The 24,711-nt window shown below is 38.9% G+C and overlaps 1 protein-coding gene and 1 long non-coding RNA gene across 2 annotated transcripts in view; one reads left to right on the top strand and one right to left on the bottom strand.

Moving 5' to 3' along the window:
- The window catches only part of LOC110835884 (uncharacterized), a 95,798-nt gene that overhangs the window by 863 nt on the left and 70,224 nt on the right, over positions 1-24,711 (bottom strand). The window lies entirely within an intron of this gene.
- The window catches only part of fw (CUB and Sushi multiple domains furrowed), a 73,857-nt gene continuing 53,135 nt past the window's right edge, over positions 3,990-24,711 (top strand). Inside the window, exon 1 of the mRNA XM_022076580.2 lies at positions 3,990-4,216. Within this exon, the coding sequence (XP_021932272.1) occupies positions 4,132-4,216 (85 nt within the window). The 5' untranslated portion in view covers positions 3,990-4,131. The remainder of the gene's footprint in view (positions 4,217-24,711) is intronic.

Here is a 24,711-nt window from a genome sequence, read left to right on the forward strand (position 1 = left end):
CAGAGAAACCGGGGAAGCTCCCGGAGGAAAACACCGTGTTGCCTAGACCACGGCCTTGCCCAACACAAGTTATAAATTCGGGCACCGCCGGGAATCGAACCCGAGAGCCCAGGATTCAAGGCCAGCGTTCTAAGGTAATGTAATGTAATGTAAGGTAAGGTAATGTAATGTAATGTAAGGTAAGGTAAGGTAATGTAAGGTAAGGTAAGGTAAGGTAATGTAATGTAAGGTAAGGTAAGGTAATGTAATGTAAGGTAATGTAATGTAAGGTAAGGTAATGTAATGTAAGGTAATGTAATGTAAGGTAATGTAATGTAATGGTTTATAGGTAACAACAATGCCGAGTAAACAGATGAAGTTTCCTAGGTAACAAAAATGCTTGAATACTGAACTTGAATTAGTAAACAGATGAGGTTCCTTAGGTAACATAACAATGAAGTTACACTTTTTCGTAACACTTTTTCGTTTCCCTTTTTCGTAACACTTTTTTGCCGAATGACCCTTCCTCATAGACGTATTTAGGTCAAAAAGTAAAACAGCACAGTATGCCAGTACATGGATATGAGAGGTCAGTTTGACGTTCCGTCCGCATTATTCCTGGCCTAAATGACACGCCATATCCACTGGATAAGAGACTGGGTGGACTTCAAATCCAGTCTTGACATTGTTACCAACAGGAAAGATATTTTTCCCTTGCTGGGAATCAAATTTCCGGTCATTCAGTCATTAACTGAACTACCCCGTGTTGCATTTGTGTGTAGCATGATCAAGCTACAGCAGAAAGAACAGATCTTGTAAGCCGGACGCTTAAAGAGTAAAATTAAAGTAAACTGTCCCGCTACACATCATGTAGGCACTTGGGGGGGGGGGGTGGTGGTGGTGGTGGTATAGCTCCTACTCATTCTTAACCTCGGCATTAGACAGACGTTTTAAAATGTATTCTGTTAAGACGAATTTAGAACTATTGTTCAAACTTACGAAATACTACATGCACGAGTCAACAGAAGCAGATGATTCTTGGTCGTTGGTTTAACGAGTACCTTCGGCTTTCGGGTGTGAGCCGCGTCGAATGTTGAATACTGACCAACGTTTCGGTATACACTGCAGTTGCCATCTTGAAGAATATGACTTTCACCTTGAAGATAGCAATTCTTCAACAGGTTCCACTGCTACTAGTGTTGCTACAGCGGCGATTATAAAGATGACATCTTCTAGAATGATGTAGGTAGCGAGGACCTCTGAAACGTCGGTAAATTTCTACCAGACAATACGGCGCAACATCCCAGAAGATAGTCATTTTAGGTGGTATATATATTTACCACTAGTGTATAAAGGTTAATGTGTGGAGTCCTGAAGTATGTTAGTGTTTGTCTCCTTGAAGAATTTCTTTCATATTAAACTCGTCTGCAAATGTACATGATTTGACGACACATTTTCTTTCTTTGGATTATAACATGATGTGGCAAAACAAGTATAAGCAAGCTTTTGCTCTCGATGCTACTGTCAGGAGCTGGAAGTAGGAAGGTTCTTATTTCGTGATTTATTCTTTATGGTCATCTGACATTTACGAATACCGTTGTATAAAACTTGCACTTTCATTGCACACAGTCTTCTCCTTCTATGCCTCGGAAGGATGACATTTCATAATGTACATGGCGCCATCTCCACGTATAAGAGTCTCTGCTTGCAGGATCCATTACTTATTATACCGAAACACAAAAACCTCTACACTCTGCAAATCACGGAAATGCTTCAATAATACAAATGCGGTCGATTAATTGGCACAGACTTTATTACTTTAAATACGAATCATTAACTACCTGTACCATTTTATTTAAGAATTAAATAATTATGCATTTTCTATTTTTAAAGTTTCTAAAATTCTCACAAAAAATATTATTTCTGTAAACGGTGTTAACTAGTTGATCTTTGTAATGGTAAAGTGCGGCATTTTCTTTTCGGTGCGACTGAGTTCGTAAACTTTATTCAGACGCGCTTTGGCCCCAAAGGATTAAAATGCGCATTCAGTCAGTCTACTGGGCAACGTACGTAATGACTCGTCCATGTTAAAAAGACATACTCGTGCCCAGACTGTTCACACGCCACTGTCGCGAGCCACGGACACTTCAGACAAGCTAAACTCTGCGCGGAGTTAACTAACCACAAATATCTGTGCTTCGAATCGTAGAAACCAATTTTTAAACCATTTATAATTACTTATTTAATGGGTTGCGTGACTTTTCGGCCACTCCATACAATATTTACACGTCCGAAGGTCAAAGTTTTGATGATGCAATCAATAAGTTCCAGTTTTCTACACATTAATTATATTAATTTAAAACAGCTTGGAATTTGGTCCACCCATACTTACGAAGATGGCTGGTAGAGATTTACTAAAGTTCAGCCACACTAAACAGCGCAATAACCCAGAAGACAGCCATCTTCATAGTCGAAGCCGTGAGAACCTCAAATCATACCCATATTTATGATGTATAAAATACACTTTGTATCCTTGAATAATGATACGTAATACAAATTAAAAGGCAAAGCTTTTATGACGTGAATACGTCTTTAAAATCAGACCGACATATGGGATACCAGGACGGAAACGGCGATGTAACGTTTGCAGTGTGATCCATTCCGACACTATAACTTCGTGACTAATAACACGATTGAAATAAATGTGGTGTTGTTCGATCGGGTATACAACTACGATGCGAGCATGACCTTGAGTTGGCGCCGCGCATGCGCGAGGCGCGGGTGGGGGGCCGCGGCGACTGACGGCCATTTTGGGCGTGGGCGAAAATTTCCGGGCAGTATATCTCGCGACTCCGATGTGCTAGCGCGCTGATTTTGGTGCCAAACGAAAGATCTCGACTAGATCTGTCGATTTAAGCAATGAAAGTGAACTTTGTAAAATATTTGTTGGTGACAAATCAAAAATAAGTCGTGAAAAATTTAAACTTTCTGATGTCGGCCCATATTAACCGAAAAGCCAAGAGGAAATACATGCAACGCATATCATCGGAAAGGGCGCCTAATCAACGATCACACGAATACTTACTATACTTACACCCGAATGCGTCGGTTGAATTCTGTCTGTATCGATCGCTCATGCAATATTTGGAGAGCGTTAAGAAAATCTTTCTCAACTTCTTACCCGACACGGAAACTCCGATCGTTTTAACGGGGGACTTCAACATCGACGTACGACGCAACCAGTCTCTGGTTGAATTCATGCAACGCGAGTTCCGTCTGCAGTATGTGCCAACGACGCCTACAACACTGGGCAACACTACTATAGACTTGACGTTCGTAAGAAACATTAACATCTCAGTTATGCCTTTCGTGTCTTACTTCTCTTACCATAGACCAATGCTAAACAAAATTGTCATCGATTACCAGCTAAGACTCTGTATATTTGTTGTGCTAAATAAAAGCCATGTATCCATTTCGTTACTTTCATTTCATTCCCATATCCCAAAGAAAATATCACCCGCTAATGCAGACGTATTCACGTAAAACCCACTGCCGTGTCCCGACACAGCCACACCCCGAGTTTTTTTTTCATTATTATTTCATGCCCATTATATAAAAAAGTTTCTTCCAAAATCTTTGCAGAATTTACGTGTACATTCTTCAAGAAGTCTCAATGAAATGACCACAAGACTTCAATACTAACTCGTCAATACAACGCCTACATACGTAACCCTCTTGGCTCTAATGTGGTCTGTTCTGGAGAAGAGAACATATAGTTCAGCATCTGTTTTGGCTTGATATTTACCGCGCTGTTATAAATTAAGCCTGAAGACCTGGAAATGTCCAGTAACCACCGTCCTGAACACAAAGGTGTATCGGGTGATCATGTAATCCGTCACGGAGTTACCGCGATGTATCCTTGAGACAATACAACCTGATACCGTTATAAGAAGACTTGTGTGTGACGTAGAGACCACGTGACCAGTTCTTGTGGTCCGGTTTTCGCCTCTCGCCTGGAGTTCGGGCAGTCTTACTCAGACCAACGTGCAGAGAAGCCTGACAGATGGCAGTGTGAAAGGTGTGACCAAAAGTGACAAGGTGTTGAACGCGAAGTTAAGTGGTAATATAAATGCGTGCAGACAGTCTGTGGCGATGGCTGTGGTGCCAAAATTGTTTGTAGTGTGTCCCACTTTGGTGTTTGTGTTACTTGGTTGCTGTGGCAGGATAACAGGACAAGGTAAGGAAACAGGAGTTTTCAACAAAGACTCGAGAAGTTTGAAAGAAAAAACAAGTTTTCGTCGTTGCTTTTAAAATACTCGCTATTTTATATTCCGTCAACTAAGACTTATCACCAAATATATGAAAGGAAATCTTAAACATTCACACGAAAATATGTTTTGTATGCCGGCTGCTAAATATAATATCAGCTTAACCGCGGAAGTAAATACGTATTGCCAAATCATTACTGCTTGAAATACTAGGACTTTCTTCGCCTTTACATGGCATCATTCCACGAAGGAAAGGACTCAAGCATTCCAGGTATCATCAGCACGTGGAAGACAATGGTTGGCGCCGTCTTAACCCCCTTAAAGATCTACTCTATAAAAAATGATTATGCAAAACTGCTACTTTTGATAGGGCACCCGCGTCCTTTTGTTTACACTTTTAGACTAGTTTCCAAAATCAAAATGTTTCAGAGGCAATGTAGTCTAACACTATGCGTCTGCATCCCATGTTAACTGATCAAAAATCGAAGGTAATGTCAGTAACGAACATTATAAAACGATATTATTTCAGATCTCTATTTTCAGCAGTAACGTCGTTAAGACTTCCGAGGTGTCTTTCAAAGTCTTGTACTGTCCCATAATTCTGAAAATAACATCAGGGCTACTAAACTAAATATTTCGACAAATCTCTCGATACTCATAAAGCGTTAAGATAAGGGTAAAAGTGAGAATAGAAACAGTCCCTATGCCTGGACTCCATGATACGAAAAACAAGACTTAAACATAGACATCTGATTAACTTAGTCACTAGATTTATCTTAGCAATCAGCTTAAAGCTCTTGTCGTCTTATCCCTTGAGAAAGTGTTCCCCGTATCCACTGGGCCGACAAAGAAGTCGCTATTATGGTAGAGATTAAAAAATTAAAAAGACCGCGCCGGGATTAGAAGCCATGTATTATCTGAGCTGCAGAGGCTACTAGCATTCTAAATATGCTGAAAATGAGAACTACTTTCTTCTGCGATTTGGTACCGTGTAGACGAGTCTACACACAGCCAAAACCCAGTAGACCATCATTATCCTCACCGCAGATCTCACACGTCTACAAAAGTTTGTATTTCATCGAAAAGTAAAGTTTAAATTGAAACGGACAATGAACATTTACACTTCATTTGCTATTCGTAACTCACTGGTGTCCTACCATTACCCGCTGCGTGACCTACGGTAGGGATCACAAATCGTGTGGCTGTGGGCGCCACTGCGCCTTCAGAAGGGTTTTAGGGTGATATTGAGAACTTTAAAATGTCGATAAATGATATTTTTTAAATTTGCTGGATACCTTTTGAGAGACAGATTGAGCCAAAACACATTTTGGAAAATGTCTTTCGTGACAAAATAATGTTATATAATTATTTCAATTCTATTTTATTCAATAGATTCATATGGTGCCCAACACAAGTCATAAAGGTGTCCCAAATAGTTGTATACAGAAGGTTAATATTCCGTATTATGTGTATAAATCTTTTCGGGACACCTGTATAAACTTCTGCTAGATGCCCGTTGCTAAAGAAAGAATGGCTGCCCCAACCCTGTGGGGTTATAAAGGGTCATTATATAAACAAAAAATTTCATTTATTTGGATTAATTTGTACTGTTACTTGGTACAACGAGAGAAACGGTCTTCGAATATCGATTTTTACAGTATCACCAGAGACAAAGTCTACACGGAAGACTGGGTCTGATACCAGGTGGGGTGTCTCATCACCGAGGGGCAATAATTGGTAGTTTCTGTTTTAAGTTCTTTCACCGTTCCTTGTCTAAATGCATATAGAATGAAAGCGAAGGAATGCTTTGCAGTCCTCTGACAAACGCGTAAGATTTGTGTCTGCTTCCAGGGACGACTTACATGCAGTATATCAACTATAAAGTGGCTAAAACAAAGAGAGAAGAATGCTAGAATTTGGGCTGATATTATGACATGCAAAACACGCGAAATAGACATCAGAGGATTACCAAATATGTGTAATTATATACATTACTTGTAGTTATGTTGCGAATGAAGTCATGGAAAAATAACACTTGAAAAACTCATCTCAATAATGTTTTAAGAGCTGGTTTCCTGCGTCCAACGACATACAGGATGTTCAAAATATCTCTGTACAGTATATACGTAATTGCAAGTCTACAACATACAGAGATAAGCAACATGGTTATTTTTTTGTCAAGGTTGGTAGCACGGTTTTATGTAAACAGTGAACAATTGTCATAAATCCCAGGCACCAAAGAAGACAAAAATAAACATTTCGCTAATCTCTGCATGTTATAGACTTGAAAATACGTATATCATGTACAGAGATTACTTGAAAACCTGTACATGGCGAACAGAGTTCTATCTCTCCTAAGTATATTTGGATTAATAAAGTTTCATTAAAATTATCACGTTTTACTCTGAAAATCAAACCCATAGATTTATTACACGGAATGCCGAGTTACTGAACGTTAAAGCAAGTGGTACACATAACTACTATTGGAAAGTATGCAGTTTAATATAGGCTATGATTAGTTATTGTTGTCAATAAAAACTCGAAACAGAGATGGTGCAAATATGTATTCTTTTCTTTAAAACCCGGAAGACAAGTTTTCTCTTGTCCAAACGAAATCTGTCGGAAGAACGAACATTTCAAAAATGCGTTTCCTATTGAAGACAATAATATTCGATTGTGGAAACCACATGAAATCTAGGCCTGTTGTAAACACCCAGTATTGTTTCGTCCGATATGTGGAATTCCTTCAAGAAGAATAGAATTATCATATGGTTGGGAAAAGTTTCTGTATGTCAAGGTTCAAGTTTTATTTCAGAAGGATTACCGGAACACAGATCGTTCAAGGCTGAGATATCCTGTACACTTACGGGCCGAGTTGTTGGGTCAAGATGTAGAGATACATTTATCTTACGTTTGACTACAGATTACAGCAACTTAATGCAGAGAAAGCAGTGACCATAAAGAAGGAAAACAGTGCAGATTAATAGACCTAGTGTCTGAAGACAAAGTCCTCGGGAAAATATTTGGACCTCAGAAAGATGCAATAATCAAGCGATTTGGTACATTATAGGCCTATAAAGAACAAGACCGTGATTTTTACGAGTCACTACAATAATGATATATTAAAGACTAAGATGGACTTGGTATATGATTAGATGAACACAAAGAATATGACCAGGATATCAGTGGAGTAGCATTTTGGATACCTTATTCAGAAGGAGATGAAATGACTCATGACTGTGTTTAATTCTCTGGCTGTTGTGTCGAACCTTTGGATTCTGATATAAAAACGGAAATTGCAAGTAGCAGGCCTGAGTCTAAAGCAACGGTATAGTAACCCATTTGTTAAACACCTCGTTACTGTTACCTGGAGCGCAATGGGTGGATGTGGAAACAAGGTTCTGCGTATTTCAAAAGCTCGACACCAGATGAAGAAGAGAAATTGAAGGCAGAATTCCACAGTGGACAAGAAGCTGAGTGAGTCCCAGCTGTAGGAGATAAAAGAGTCTAATGCCTCTGACGGGAGTCGAACGACCGACCATAAAGATTGTTATACTTCATACTTAAGAATCACGTAACTTTAATTTTAATTAAAACATGGTATATGAATAATATCTCAAAATAAATGTGATACGTACAATTTTACATTGGTCTGTGAACCAGTTTATCATCAGGGTCTGCAGAAGGAGCCTTATAAGGTATGTTGCCAGTGAAGTTTCCATTGCAGGAAGCACAAGCAGTTCTAGTAATGATTTTATATTATGGTTAGCTGAGCGATGCCAAGACCTGCAAAATATTGTACGAAATGCAACAGACATTACCCTGTAATGAGATTACTTTTCTAGAACACAGAAAGAATAGTCTGGAACTTAGATTCAGTAGGGACGTAAGTTCCTCTCATCCTTACAGACAGTCAGCGGTCTAAACCTCAACTTTCTGCTTCAGAGTAACAAAGAGAGTTAGAGAGGAATCCAAATGTAAAAGCAGTTAGTGTTAAGGTAAGTTTCTGGAAGATAATCCTATGTTTAATTGAAGCAGATTGATAAGTAAACAGGAACACGACATAAATATCTCTGAATTAACTCAGTAAAAGATAACTATTTAGCATAACGTGTGTTATTTTCGTTGTGTTTGCTCGATATCCACATATTTTACTGTGAAATTTAATTGAGACACTACAAATTTCAAAAATGATCTCGGATTGCGAGATTTCGTCTAAGTAGGTGAAACCTCGCAGTCCGCCATGTAAGTTCATACCCACTTACCTCTGCACTTATTGGCTAACTAAATTTCTACGTCCCTTGCAATGTTGAAACCCGAATGTTCATCACTGCAGCTACAACACTCTAAGAGTTCATTATAATTTACAACACTGAAACTTATTTTCTTATAATAGGGTCTAGATTATAACATTGTCTTCAGCTCATAAGCACGATAACTCTTCTGGATATTATCCATCATCGTTCTTCCTAACACAACGCCATAGAAATTGAGTTCTGACCCTTTAAACAAAGCTAGTCTCTAACCCAGAATCCAGACGCTCGCTATTCAAAAGACCCTGCTGGCTACCTTGTGGCTGAAAGAATTTGACAGCACACTATCGTCAAAACATTTAGACGTAGCTTAATAACACCAAACAGCTGTTGGAGAAAGAACACAACGTACTGCGGGCACTACGTTAGGCAGCTGTTTATAACAAGGGGCGTTAGAAAATGTTGCAACGGTTAAAATTCGTAAGTTACATAAAACCAGGCAAAACATAAACTTGTTTTTCATACGTATTTAAGAACAAAATGTGTTATAATATAATGTTTATACCGTGATACTGCTATTAATGACACAGAATATTTAAAATCTACTCAAATACAGGTCTACTCTATTCGATAGATTTTTAGGTTATATATAAATTTTGTTTCGAGTGGTGAGTTTATGTAGCGTCTTGAAATCATTTCGACGGAAGGGGTCTTGTATATTTCCAAGCAGTATGTAAGGAATTCAATAAAAACTTGCACGGGATAGTCGGAAATCCAACAAAGATTCGAATTGGGTATCCCAAGAAAACAAGCATGTAGCTCAGAACTTGGTTTGCTGACACGATGAAAAATGTCATGAGATGTGCAATCACGGTGCTTACTGACTCGTTGTTACTGTCGCATGTTTGTCCTGACCCTTCCACTGTTATGACTTAATATTACCCGAATTTTGTCGGCTGTGTGACTCGACCACAGTCAGTACAGTGGACAGTCAAGTTTATATGCCCACCTAAGGAGGAATTGTTCTCTTCGACAAAATTAACTCCGAAGTTCAGCCAGCCCTCTATCTAGTGAGTAACAGGGGCTCTATCCCAGGGGATAAAGCAGTCAAAGCGTAAAACTACTCAAGCCCCATGTGGAGCCGAGATTAAGAATTCTTGGAACTTTATCTTCATCTGTGGTACCCAGGCGATGGAAAATTTATCTGTTTTTACCTTTACTCTACTAATAACATTCTCATTAGTAATAATTTTTCATTTGGCATTTTCACATATCATGTGTTAAGAAAGAAAGTTGGTCTGCGACATTCAGATAATTTCTTTAATGACTGTATAATGCAGATAGATTGTGTTTTAAAAAACGTAGACCTCTACTCAGAAACTGCGAAATAAAATAATATAGTGGCTTTCACAGGTCTGAGGTTTACCGAATAGAAATACATTGCAGATTGGTCAATGGCGTTTGGTTTCGTGACAGTGTAAAGAATTATGTAACGCAAATGTCGTATTTCACACAAATATATGGTCCTAAACTGTGAAATACAATAGAAATACTTGTAGCAGGTATGTTGACTGTAGTGAAACAATACGCATGTGTGTACTTTCTTTTGTCAAGTGATCTTATTCGAAGGTGAGCAGAAGGTTACATGCTGAACTGTTGTGTTGTTACTGAACGGAATTTGTGGTTCACCTTGAAACAAAAACCTCTCACTGAGCGAGATTTGTCTGCGCGAATAATGTCTCGTATTGTTTTGTTACCGTCTGAATGGTCCTGAGCTCCTGTACTTGTTAGCCAAGTATCACAAATGTACAAATATTTAGTACTTTTGAATATATTTACACAGCTCTGTTACATTTTTGTAATACGTTCTATCTTGGATTAGATAGAACACGACATTAATGTAGGGAATTTCTTTAACATATTAATAATTACGGGTATGGGGCGACAGAAACAGTATTTGAACAAAAGTGGCAACAAATATCCGATTAGACCAAATACTGAAAGATGTGGGAAACTTTAATTGAATCATATATTTGGAACGACAGCTACACATGGGATAAATACAAGGCTCTTGTATGAATGATGTGAGAGTAAGAAAAGGACCATGGCCTAAAATAAGGTTTTCAGGACGGTACAGACAATTAGTTGCCTAATCCGTGAAAACAAGAAAAGTAGTTTTGAATAACAGCATAGTAACAGAGAATACTTTATTCTCACGCAGTGGGGACAAAGTTATGCGTCGACGTGCTACAAGTCTACATGTTTCATAAGTATTCATCGCCCTTTCAGACACCCACATTATGAGCAAGCCCGATTTCACCTTTCCTCTTTCACTCCTTTTTTGTCCTTTTTATCCTACTTCCTTTTGAACCATCTTCCTTTTCGCTTCTTCCTTCCATCACCTTTTATCCTAACTCTTTTCATCATCGGCTATTGGACAAAGACATAGCTACTCTGTTCGTCCAATCACATCTTTCAAATCCAATTGCCAAATCTATATAAGGACTTCCAACCCCCCTCCCCCAAATCAAAGGCATTCAGTCTGAATATGGCAACTGCAATGTTTGCCGAAACGTTTAAAAACCTCAAATATTTGACTCCGCTTATTCCCAGAAGCCGAAGTTGTGCACACAAAGCAAAAGACGTTTTCCGAAGTCTTGCAGCAGTCGTTTTAAAACTGAAGTGGGTTTGTAAGACATGTAAGCCCTACAATTTTTGCCAAAGTGCCATGAGTGCAGTTCCTGTCATGTACGTAATTTTGTAAACTTTGCTTTGTAGCATTCTGGTAGCTTTAGAGCCGATGTGGAAGACAGTGCACAGTCCATCGTGAGAAGCTTACACTTACTCAGGCAGTCAAAAGCCGAATGTTCATTACCGTGTTCACAAGAGTCCCTGTTCTGAGCCAGGTGACTTCATTCCACACCCTCCCACCTTATTCCCTCAAGATAATTTTCAATATTATATTTCTATCTACGTCAATATCTTCCGAATAGCCTCTTCTCTTCAGGCTTCCTAACCAAAATGTTGTACGCATTTCTCATATCTTTTATGAATGCTACACGACCCACCAATGTGATCCTCCTTAATTTGATCATCCTAGTAATATGTTGTGAAGAGTACAAATTTCGGACTTCCTCATTGTGCAAAAATTGCAAAACTTACCTTTTAAATACAGGTTTAAATTTTTTAAATTACTTTCTGTTACTGAGCGTTAATATCACACCCTGAAACGTTTGTTTTACAGATTATTGCTTCATTTAGTCACACAAACATGATATTAACTTTTTCCCCAAATCAAAGCTGATGAATTCTGACACGGACTATGGAATTTACGTGGTCATACTTATTCTTGTCTTTGTGGGTGTGCTTTAGGGTATGAATGCGATGGGTCACGTTGACTCTCAAGGCATTTGCTACATTAGATCAATTGGTAGCAATTATGGCCTAGAAACAAGCACAAAAAGGCGAATCTGACTTTGGTGCTGGTATCAGGCGTCGAAAATAATGCCAATACCCGTCTCTCAGTTGCGGTGTCCAGTCACATTCCAGCTCCTGAACCTATTACCCAAGTGAGCATTGCTTTTTCTTGCAAAGTCAAATAGCTAGTCAAGAACTTCCTTCCTGTTATGAAACTTGAAGTTTCAGTACCATGTTCGTGAAAGCCCTCTATTCAAACATATTTTGACCCAGTTAACACCGTCAGTATCATATTTCTGTAACATCCATTGTAATATAATTTTCCCACCTACGTCTAATTCTTGAACCGGTCACCTCCTTCCAGGCTGTTGAGCCAGTATTTTGTGTTAATTTTACATCCAAATGGGTGCTGATGTGTTCTACAAATCTCATTTTTGAACACTTTAATATATAGGGATGAATATAACTTATATAATTTATTCCATCCTCCACTTAAGTCCAAATATTTTCCTCGTCGCTTTGATCTCAAACACTCGGATTGTATTTAGAGTTGTTTTACACTGATACAGAACGATATATATTATTATTATTTATTATTCTAGTCTACATCGGAGACCATCCAATCAGACAGACGGTAAGACTCCTAACATGGGAGATCACTCTTCGTTAGGCCTTTAAAAGAACATTCATGCCAACCTCACACGACTGCCTCGTTAGAAAGTCTTGCAGTCAAAATAAATGTTAAAAACCTTCAGTAATTCTCAGGATCTTAAGACACGCATTGAACAGAACCTGGATTAGACCTCACTCACCTTCTCACACACACCTGTAGGTACAGTAAATAAAAATATTAAATATTTGGAGATGGCTGTCTTCTGGGTTGTTACCGACGTTTCAGAGATGCTTACACATCTTCATACTCGCAATCGTGACAACCTGATATCTCTCTTATTGTATATTTCTACGCAGTAAAGACCCCAAAACTTTAATATCCTTCATAATTTCCTATTGGTTTTCAATACTTTCTCTACACTGTGTATCAGAAATTAGTATTTGATAGCAAGTCGCCGTATTGTCAATCAATCGTGGACTGCAATTTTTACAGATCGTTCACTCTGTCAAATGACTCGTCAGGTCGCGTCTGACTCAAATACTGTTTGTAATTCCTTCGGATGCCCGAATACACCTACAAGCTTTCTCACGATGCACCTGGAAGCTAAAGTCGCATAGTGTATTGCGATCCGCCGACCTCTTTACGTGGCCACGGTTCTTCTCTGCGGAACAGAGAAATCGGCTTCTCCTTCCTTTGGCCCTACATCGCAACACCGGCTGCATTCTTAAGAGGCGACCACACCATATTTCCTTCAGCGATACGTCATAAAGTAGAGAACTATAAACACACGTAACGTTGTCAAAGTAACGCGCTTATCCATATTAGTAACATTCATTTCCTGTACAATATTTGGAGGATGAGATGGACAGGATATACAGCGCATGGCATAGAAGACACGAGGGTACCATATTTTGGTTGGAAAACAAACTTATCAGTCTAAACTACTTCTACATATTTATGTTGGCTAGATGATCAATCTGCCCTTGTAACACATGTTTCGTGTTCTTCTTGGATGCAGAACTACTGGATGATATCCAAATTTTTAATACCGTACTTGGTACCGTTAACCTTCTTTTAAACTCAGCAACCCTACATTTTGCCCACAAAGTGAGTTTATGTGCTACGTACGATTCTCACACTAAACAGCGATTATTTCTCTGAACAGCATTAACCATCTGATTCTTAAGATGACTGTCTTCTGGGTTGTTGCACCGTGTAGTCTGGTAGACGTTTACCGACGTTTCAGAGGTCCTTGCTGCCTCCACCAAGGGCATCTGAAACGTCGGTACACTTATACCAGACTACAAGGCGCAACAACCCAGAAGACAGCCATATTCAGACTCACCGCCATGAAAACCTCAAATTCCCACATCTGATTCTTGTAATCGAGACGAATTGTTTTCTATAAGATAGAAACTTAACTTCTAAGTCATATTTATTTTAACTTCGGCTTAAAACGAGCTTTTCCTGACTTTTCGGACTTTTTATTGACAACGCGGTCAGTATAGTTGCTAGATACAAACTGGGCGGTCAGAGTTCGATTCTCAGTGTGAGCAGAAATTTGTCTGTTCGTCAGTACGTCCACACTGGTTTCAGAAGCACCCAGCTCCTACTCAGGATTTTCCCCGGGGATATAGTGTTGTAGCATGAAGCTAACTCCTCACGTCCATTTGGTATTACGTTTAATACCACCCAAATGCACTTCCACGGCGCTCTAATGCTTTCATGCGTTTATGGTGACTTTAACCAGATTTCTCCTCAAGCTGCAGTCGAGTGTCGCTGCGTCGTGAAACTTAGACAGTGAAAAGACAATTTTCACGTCAGCACGCCCAGGCCCCGGAGAGTATGAACTGTAACGACATCGTAGCATGGCATGCCACTCTTTCTACCTGAGAGAGAAAACGTTGCATTAGCGCGGACATCGGAAACAATGGTGACAGAGAACGGCGTGCCTCCTATTTTGAAGCAGGTTCTGGTACTGTCGAAGAACGTTTTCCTATCAGGCCAAATCTGTTTTGGAGCCACAGCCATAAAAACCCCAGTTTAGTAACAGAAATTTCATGTATGCCAAAACATTTATATCTTTCTTCACTAACTAACTAACTAACTAGATGGCTTACCGAACCCGAAGGTTCATCACCGAATTAACCAAAGCCCTCCACCGGACCCTGTCCTGGGCCAACAAAATCCAGTCTCCTTCAACTCCTATCTCCCATAAATCCCGCCTGGGATTATCCTCCCATCTACGTCTAGGTCTCCCCAGCGTTCTCTTCCCCTCAGGCTTCCCGACCAATACCCGGTGCACACCTCTCGTCCCATCCATGCGTGCTACATGCCCCGCCCATCTCATTATTCTTGACTTAATCACCCTAACAATACTGGGGGGGGGGGGTACAAATTTCACAAGCAATAAAAATATTCTTCACTGTATATTTTCTGGTTATAATGCGTTATAATTCCGTAGATAGTTACAAAACTTCCGAACAAACATATAGCCTCAATATTCAGGGTACAAGTGAACTTTTAAATCTTAAATATTTCCCCAAAATATATCATCATACAAAATTTCAAGATCCTACATTGAATGAATTTTCCTTACACGTTCACACGGCCGCCATGTTACTGTTGTTCAGTGCATGTAAAAGTAAATCTGTCCCACTATACGCCATGTAGGCGCTTGGGCGGGAGGAGGTATAGCTCCTACTCATTCTTAACCTCGGCACTAGATGGGGGTGATGGTTAGCATCACGCCCCGGCCGTGAAAGGACCCCGGTACTCATTGGATAGGGGGCTGGGTAGGCCCCAGAGCCGGTCTGGACGCTGAGAAGACTCAGGGAAAAAAAAAAAAATCTTCTGCCCTCGTCGGGGATCGAACCCCGGTCGTCCAGTCTGAAGGCAGTCATTGTACTAACTGAGCTACCCCGAAATATTTTAAAATATCCGAGATGGAGAGTCATCCAAATGCCATAGCCATCATATTGGCTTTTACAGAAATCGAAATGTTAGTGTCTATGAGAGTGCGGTATCAGAAAACGGACAGACACGGTTCGTTAATAGGATTCCGAATAATGTTTTCTTCCGAACTTAAAAGTTTTCATTTTGAAGTTACAAAAACAGAGCTCACGCTATTCGCATGAATGTATCTGGGAAAAATACGTTTCCGTGCCAAAAATTTAAAATATTTTGTTTATATTCTGTTCAGTAGGTCTGTATACCGCGCTTTAAGAACTGTTTGTTCACAGGAATCCTATCAGACCAGTAGTACGATACGCGCGTCGTCACATACCACTTCCCGTTGAGCGAACCAAACATTCCTTCAGCGACCAAGGCAAGTCCACTGACCTTCTCCCGTTGTTATACCCTGAGGTGTTTTTCATCTGCTAGCACAGTAGCTCACTTTTAAATTTATTTACAGTTCTTGTAACGGTCTGCCTTCTAATTCCACGCCACCTCAACTTGGCAAGTGCCCGAAACCTATCTGCACCGGTCTGACGCCAATCACCGCTACAAGGTGCAAGGTCTTGTAGGTTTGCAACTAACGGTGTGTTCAAGAAATTAGAATCTCGTGTCATGGTTAATCACATTACGACATTGAATACAAGCTACTAACCGAATGTGTGTCATATTTGTTGATATTCGGTATTATCTGTGGTTTATCTAACGACAATATTAGTAGCTCAGACTTTACATTATCGGATGATTAATGAGTCATTAATTATAAAGGATGTGGAAGGAAGTGGTAGTGGCTTTGTTGAATAAACTATCCATGCAAAACTGCGCAAAATCACAAAAACCTCAGTCAAGATAGCCGGTTTGAGATTTGAAACCGGTACCTCCCGAATAAAAAGCAGGAATGCTAACCACTCAGCGGCGATATTCCAGTCATTCTGGCACGTTAGCCACAATTTGAACATTGATCTTTGAGACTGAACGAAGAATTCTCTGACTCGGGATTCCCATCTGAGGTTATCCTGCGCGAAAATTCACCACGTTTGACATTTCTGAATGGCAGAACCTTCATCAAAGCTGTTCTACCAACTGTCTAAGAGATTCATAGTTTTAGAAGTTAGTTTTCTAAACTGGAACAAGGCAGAGGACCTAACAGACAAAAGCCGTGGAAAATAGACAATATGAAAAACTTCCTACACTGCGCAACTAATGACACCTTTTGCCACAGCAACCACACAATTTCCCTTTGTATTATGTTCCTGATAGAAAGTATATAAACAGGCCTATAGAAAATTACTTACATCATAATTGAACTCTGATAATAATATTTGATGATCGTCATTACAATCGTAGATTACAGCTTTGTTTCTTCCCATGCGTAGAGTGAAGACAATTCATAGACGATTGTTACGGAAGAATGTTAGATCCACTAGTTCGTATTTACATAAAAAGTTAGTACAATAGCTGCTGTATGGATATTTGAATAAGATAATGTGCAGTTAAACTACACTTCGTTCGCGGCTGAGTCACAATATTGTCGATTTCTTTAGAATTCGATAATTTCTTATAAAATGTAAATCAATAATATAGCGGCGTTGACAAAATTTTCATTTACCTTCAGACTACTGGGGACAGGAATATGATATGTGATATATTGTATATTGTAAATGTTCAAACACACTGTGTGATAAATATTTTTATTATAAGTCAAGAAAAACAGATATGGGGAAGGTTAAAAAATCTGAGGTTATGTCCGAAAAATGTAAGGCAGACAAAATCTGTTCAACAAAATAGTCACTTCTAAAACAGAAATAGTCTGTAACATATTTGCAATTGAGAGCAATAAGAGAATTCTGACTCTAGCCTATACGAATAAACCCAAGACATTTTATTGCTGGGATGACCTAAATATGACGTTAACAATACATGAATTGTAGTCCAGGAAGTATACACAATTGGAAGTATAATCTTCCGATAGAAGCTCACGACTCTTAAAGAGTTAGAAACATTTCTTCACATTTTAAAGACTGCATATTTAATATATGATGCTGGCATGAATTTGTCAGATTCTTGCTTGCTCATTAAGTAACAATGAGTTGTACATGTGTTCTTCATACGATTATGAATATAACTCTTTATGATCTATAAGACGTTGGCAATACGGATTTCCTCTAACTTTGGATTGTCAGTCCATGTGTCTAATAAATAAACCGAGATTTTACTTTTGTGACGATAATGTGATGAATTAGCAACTTATCACAGAACAAATTACGTGATTCTGGGCAACATGTGTAATGTCAGCACCCACATGTTCTGCTTTTAAGTTTCGTAACACCTCAATTTATCGTGTCTGAAACAACGACGGTTATAACGTGACCACCCTCAATACGCCATGTGGCGTCGCATGAGAAACTAAGAGTTTGCACTTACATCGAATGACTTTGCAACTTATTCTCCATTTTGTGAATCTCGAAAGCGTGCTTAAATTACTTGTCGCTAATCTATCTCCTAGCTGTAGAGGATGGTTAATTCATAGCTGTTCCCGCTCTTCACAGTTCATAAACGAAAAGGTCGTTATGAATCGGAAATAACAGTCCGTATTTTTATTTCCGTATAAGCTGGAGTTTTGGTATCTGAATCAGGTTTGAACCCAGTTACGATACTCATCACCCTTGTTAATAAATACGACATTATTTTATCGTTCTGTTCATCACACATCATTTACCCGAAGACTATATGTTTATTACATAAATTCAGATAGACCTAATCCTCTATAAGACTGAAATTCATGTGGTGATATTTGAGAATTAGGATCCTACCTCCAAGAAATCACATCACGTCGCCTTTACGAAGTTTGTCGGATAAAATGTTGTAAAATGTTTACGGGCGTTCTTTTATTGCTTAATTAATGGATACTAATAATTATATTTTTTAATATTATCACTAGCGTTAACATCGCATACCCATCACTGGCTGTATCCTGCGTAGTGATAAAACGCAACCACGGGACACTTTAATTGCCGAGTATCTTCAATCGAACGACTGGAGTAGGTTAGTCTGTAAGAACGAAATGCCTAAAATCATGATTTTCCGTCCTAGACTTTAAGAGAAATAGTCGTTTATATATCTAACTCATCTAAGTAATATTAAATAATTAGATCCGCACCTGAAAGAAAACACAACGCATCTCCATTACAAAGATAAATTGGTTAAAGCTGCCCAAGAAAACCGTTTATATTTATTCTGAAAATCATACGAAACCCACTGGTCTTCGGGCAAAATTGAGAGTTGCTGATTAAAGCTGATGGTACATGGAGTTACAATCTTATAACTAGGCTTTAAAGTGCTAAGAATAGATTAAAAATAGACTTTCAAAGTTGCTTTCAAATTACAAAGCAAAGGACACGAGGAATAATAAAACCCATTACATAAACTGATGATGAAACAGACCAGAGGAGATAATCCCTGAAGAAGAAGAATAAGAATATTACAACATCCGCCTAGAAATGATATCTGAGTATCATCAAACAGACGCTGAAGCGTATGAACTGAATGGTTGGGTGGTCGATCCACTTCTCGTAAATAATTTGTGCTTGCGATAACACACAGCAACAGTGAGAGTGTGTCGTTCCGTTGTGGGGTGGCTGAACACACAATGAGACGTTCCGCTCTGCAGGTGGTGTGCGACTTCCGTCCTGCGACCAGTCTTCAGAAGCACCTGCCTCTCTTACTACTGGGGAGTCGAATGTTTAATCCTAAAAGCTCTCGGTGGTAACGAAAAGTCAGCAACTTCCAACATTTAATAACTGTATTTTGCTCACACATGGAAGATTTAATATGGTTTTCAGAATAAATAGCGATTATTTATCTAATGTGCACTAAACAAGAAATCTCTGTGATGCAGAGTTGTTTTCTTTGAGGTAGGTACTCAGTTTTTTTAATATGAGATGAAATCAGTGCTTCATAGAGTTAAACTATGTTAAACGAACGTATGCAGTCTGGTTTATCGGTTCGTTCAGATGATCAAACTGTAATGACATGTAATACTAAAGTTCATAGCCGCTTTACCAAAAGATGGTTAAAAGATAGTCATAGTTAGTTATCAGTTTGTTTACATTAAAACGTGAATTTTGAAATAATGTAACTATTCAAGTCATAATTACTAAAAGATATTTCTTAAGTATAAAGTAAACAGACGCGTTTTTGCTGAGCGTATTCATGAGTTTTTAAGTTTCCTCATAATTAAAACCGACAATAATCTACTTAGGCCGTAAATGTGCACAATGAAAGGGCAGAAGATTTGTGTATCAACTTCAAAATTTCCTAGAAGAGGAAAAATTGTGTGATAACAGTCTTTCATTTATAGCCTATAAGCAAAATTTCTGTCAAATTCGGTTTTAGTAAAATTTAAATCAACTTTGTCTTCCCGTCTGCTGTCTAAAAACGTAAAGATTAAAATATATAAAAGAACAGTTTTGCCTCTAGGCTTGTATGGGTGTGAAATTTAGTCTTTGACACTACGGGAGTTACGTAGACTGAGAGTGTTCGAGAACAGGGTGCTGAGGGGAATATTTGGACCTAAGAGGATGAATTATTAGGGTGCTAGAGAAAGATGCATAGTGAAGAGATTCATAAGTTGTACTCATCACCAAATATAATTAGACAAATCAAGTCAAGGAGGATGAGAAGGGAAGGGCACGTAACCCGCATGGGAGAGAACAGGAATGCATACAGAGTTTTGGTGGGAAAACCAGGAGGCAAGAGACCACTAGGAATACCTAGACATAGGTGGGAGGATAACATTAAAATGGATTTTAGAGAAATACGATGATGTGGTTATGGACTTGATTCATCAGGCTTAGGCTAGGGACTAGTGACGGGCTCTTGTGAACACGGTAATTTACCTTCGGATTCCATAAAATCTTGTGAGCTTCTTGAGTAGCTTAGCGACTGTTTGCTTCTCAGGAAGTACTCGTCTTTATGAAGTAAGTAATTAAATACTAACTAAAATAATAAAACATTTATAAATTAACAAATATCATATTGTATAATGAGTGAGATATTTCGGCAATGTTTACAAAAATAATTTGAAAACAAATCCATTGTTTCCCAATGATAACACGAAATAAATAAATGTTATTTCATTCGTAAAACACACAAATTAAACTCAAATGTCATTTGAGTTTAATTACATATTTTTATGTGAAGTCATGCGTGTATGTATTTAACAAAAATTGTATATTTATACTACTGTAACCAATATTCGAGCCTGGAGAACGTAGTCAGTATCGCCACTTCCCATGGTCTGGAATACTGGGGTTCGATTTCAGGCAGGTTGCAACTCTTTGCAACCGTGTCAGACATTTTGGGGACCACCCAGCCTCGGGGTAAAGACGCCGGGGCGTGAAGCTTATTATTATTTCATAGTAGTGCGCAGAAGTTACTTGGTCATTTCAGCGAGCTGGACACTTGTTCCGAATAAATAAATTTATTTCTTTGGAAAATTTTACCACTAGAATCAACATATTTCTTGATAACATATTTAGCGTATTACAATACAAAAATTAAATCAGAAGCTGTTCTATTCTCACACTCCAGTCAAAGACACCCTTGTTGCTAGGCCGATGCTCACGTCAGTTGCGCAAAAGTTGTACAGATGCGAACATGGTGTATTGACGAGAAGAACGTGTGATTCATGCACTTGCCACAAAAATCGTTCGATGCTCTCAAAGAGGTTCCCAGTAACACAATTTCGGGACACAGAAGGAAGTGTTTGCGACAAGAAACTTGTCTGGCGTCGGACCTTAACGGGGTGACGGCCTACATTACGAACACAGCAACTGCTGCACTGCAAAATTCTTTTTTGACCAACTATTGGGCGTGGCCTTTGACCACCGCGACCTCCAGATCTTGTCAGACCAGACATCTTACTGTGGAGATTTCTCAGATAAATAGTTTATTGGAAAAACCCACGACTCTTGGACGAATACTGAACACACAGACGCAGAAACAATTCGCAAAATCTTACGAAACAACGAAACACACTGAATGTGGTAGATGTTTGTCTTTGATAACGCGATTAACATTTTTAGCATCTGCTGTAAAGCTGTTATGTGATTACCTCCAGACAAATAAAAACTAAAAAAAGCAATTGACTTTTCTTGTTATATTTATATTACCAAGGCTTACAAATACTGTTGTGGCAAGGGTTACGATTTAAATGTAACATTCCGTACATTGTTTCGTTGTTTCAGTGAAATTACGTATAAGGTACAGCGCTGCCATCTATATTCGCGCGGTGTGGTGCGTTGTGCTTCGTTAACTGCTCCCACGCAGTCGACTTTCTGATTATGCTGATTAGAATCACCACTTGAGCAACTACATTCAGGAGATACATTACTTTCATTAGTTGTAAATAGTTCCCATAGTATCATGTTTGGAGTGCACTTTTTCAATTCGATTCTGCATGTTCACAAACTTCAGTTTAACATTCAAATCCACCCTTGGGGTCCCGACACAGACTGGTATTTCGCTTAGAAGTGACGTTTATCTGATCAACGATACAACATATGAAATGTATTTTAAATCGAAAGACAGTAGCTACACGAAAGAGCGTTGGTTGGAGGTTAACGGATTACAACGCTTACCTCACAGTCTGTTTTCAGTATGTCAGTGCCATAAATTAAATGAATTTAATCGAATACTTTGCAGGAGTTTTCAAGAAAATGGGTGGTTTGTGGTGGGTCCTTCGTGTAAATGGGTGAATATATGATAACATAATAATCGGATTTGAGGTCAGTATTAATGATAATGTACCTGTCTTGCTGCGTGCACACAGAGAATTATAAATTCATGCTTAATGCCAGTGTTCGTCTATAAACGACTATGCTCGAGGTCACAGGCCCAAACCAGTTTCTTCATTCTTTGCCCACCTTAGGTCTGTAACATAACACGTTTCTGACCAATGGCTTAGCACTGCAGACAGTTTGTGACTCCGAAGTGCCACATTTCCTCTGAATATCAAGATTTAAAAAGCGTTTCACTTATTACAATGAAAATTTTATTAAGATTCTGTCTCCCCGTCTCATATCTAAAAATGCAGCAATTAAAATATACGTAACTAAATTATATTCTGTAAAATTTGTTTGTGCAGCCTAAGCTGAGAACCCTGAAAGAGGATGCAGTTTTCGACGTTTTGATGACAGTGTCAATTTGGATGTGTTTTCACAATAGAGGCAGCACGTTTTTCCGAATGACTGATACAAAACTAGAAGTATACACGGTTCAACAATCCCGAATATCACAATCTAAAACTGACTGCCTTTTTGAACACGGTGTTTCGGATTATATTTGTACCTTAGAGAGAGGAAGTGATAAGAAACGATAAATCTTCTTAGTGAGGAACCTCTTAATGTACAGTCTTCGCCGATATTATTATTATTTTGAAATCCTTAATTTAGAAACGAACATCGCTAAATGATTTGTAATATTCTGCTATGCCACCGCCTTTTAGATAAGGCACATGCGGAATCATTCGGATTGTTAATGAACTCGGTCAGCTTAGATATTGTGAAATCTTCATTGCGAAGGAAATCTAAGTACAACACACTGTAAACTAGGACATCGTCTTATTCCGTCCTGATGCATCATTTGGCTAATGTGTGGTAAGATCATCGTTTGAGGATAAGGAATATAAATTAAGGAAACCATTCCAAATTTTCTAAATACTTTTAAATTACACAGTGATTTTACTGATAAAGTTTAACGAAACTGCCACTTCACAATTCCAGGGTGGAACTGCATAGCTCACCTTCAAGTTCTATTAGATTTTCCTGATACGAGTCAAGTATCGCTCCATAAAAACAATAAAATCAACACAACTGTCTCATAGCAGTTTCTTCCGGGAGTCGGAAAGTGACCGTTACGTTCACCTTTCCAGCAAATACGTTGTACAGTGACTCTAGTAAAACGCGCTTTCCCTGTCCGCATATCCGCTCTTTTAATTCAGTGTTATGAGGAGCATCAATATCCTATCCGCGGCTATACTAGAAGGTGCCGCGTACGCCCATTGACTTGCACGCAGTTTCACTAGCTCGCCCCATCTTTTGACCATGGGGACTTCAAATTAAGACCCCTTATAATGTATTCCTCAGAACTCCTATGAGCATCCATATGTTTCCCACTTAACGCGTTTTCGATATACGCGGAGATTTGCAGGAACGCAATCCCCTCGTGTAAAAACAAAATTTGAGACATGCTAATTGTTTTAATCCAATCAAGAACCTCTTGTTTGACTTTCAAAGTTCCGGCTCAACAGCTCCTAGGAGGAGGAAGGTGGAAACACGGGCAGAAACCCTGCAGGTGTAGTCATACTGCACTGAACATGACCTTGTCGGAGACTGGGTGTGTCAGCGATCGGCCCACAAACAACGAACATATCTCAAAATATACAGACAATTATATTCGTAAATTACATGAGAAGCACACTGAGGGGTACATATGAACCGCTACCCTTCATCCAGTGTCGATTATGAGTAAAAAGGTCGTCTTTGAATGCACTTCAAGCTGTTCGTCCAGTATCCATTTCATGTAGACCTTTCGTTGTAAGAGAACTTGCCCAAAGGTACAGACGTAACTCGAAGGTCATACTGCAGTTTCAAAGTATCTTGTCAAATTAAAACTGCCAGGTATAGGATGGTAAATATGTTTCACGGATCTTTGAAACCGCAAATGTATTTCGCTCCAACGTAAGAAGAACCGAGTATTAAAAGAATACCATCCAAATGATTGGTCATTTTTTCTAAGTTTGAGTAAATGGCACTTAACTGTCAATTTCATAAACAAATAAACCCACAAAACACAATTTTTCACAGAACCGTTTACTGGACACAACATATTTCATCACAATTCCGTAACGCCGTCAGTGTTTTCTGCCACACCGTTTGCTACTTAAGTTCACAAATAAACGAAATCATCTCGAAGCATCCTCATCGGTTATGAAACCATTTTTATCTATTTTAGTATTTCTTCTGTCTTGGGAATTACAGTTCTATTAAGAATACATTAACTGTTTAATCAGATTAATAGTTATGGGCTTGATTACAAGGCGTTTGATTGCCGGCAGACACGGAACCATTTCTCGTCACGGCGTCCACACTGGCTTTGGGGCCCACTCCGCCTCGTTTTCAGTGGACATTGGGGTTCTTTACCCCGGGAAATTCGCCACTTACTT

The sequence above is a fragment of the Zootermopsis nevadensis genome, unplaced genomic scaffold (genome assembly GCF_977971745.1).
Source record: "Zootermopsis nevadensis isolate Lab colony 2312 unplaced genomic scaffold, Znev_1.0 Znev_ptg000011l, whole genome shotgun sequence".
NCBI classification, from domain to species: Eukaryota; Metazoa; Arthropoda; class Insecta; order Blattodea; family Termopsidae; genus Zootermopsis; species Zootermopsis nevadensis.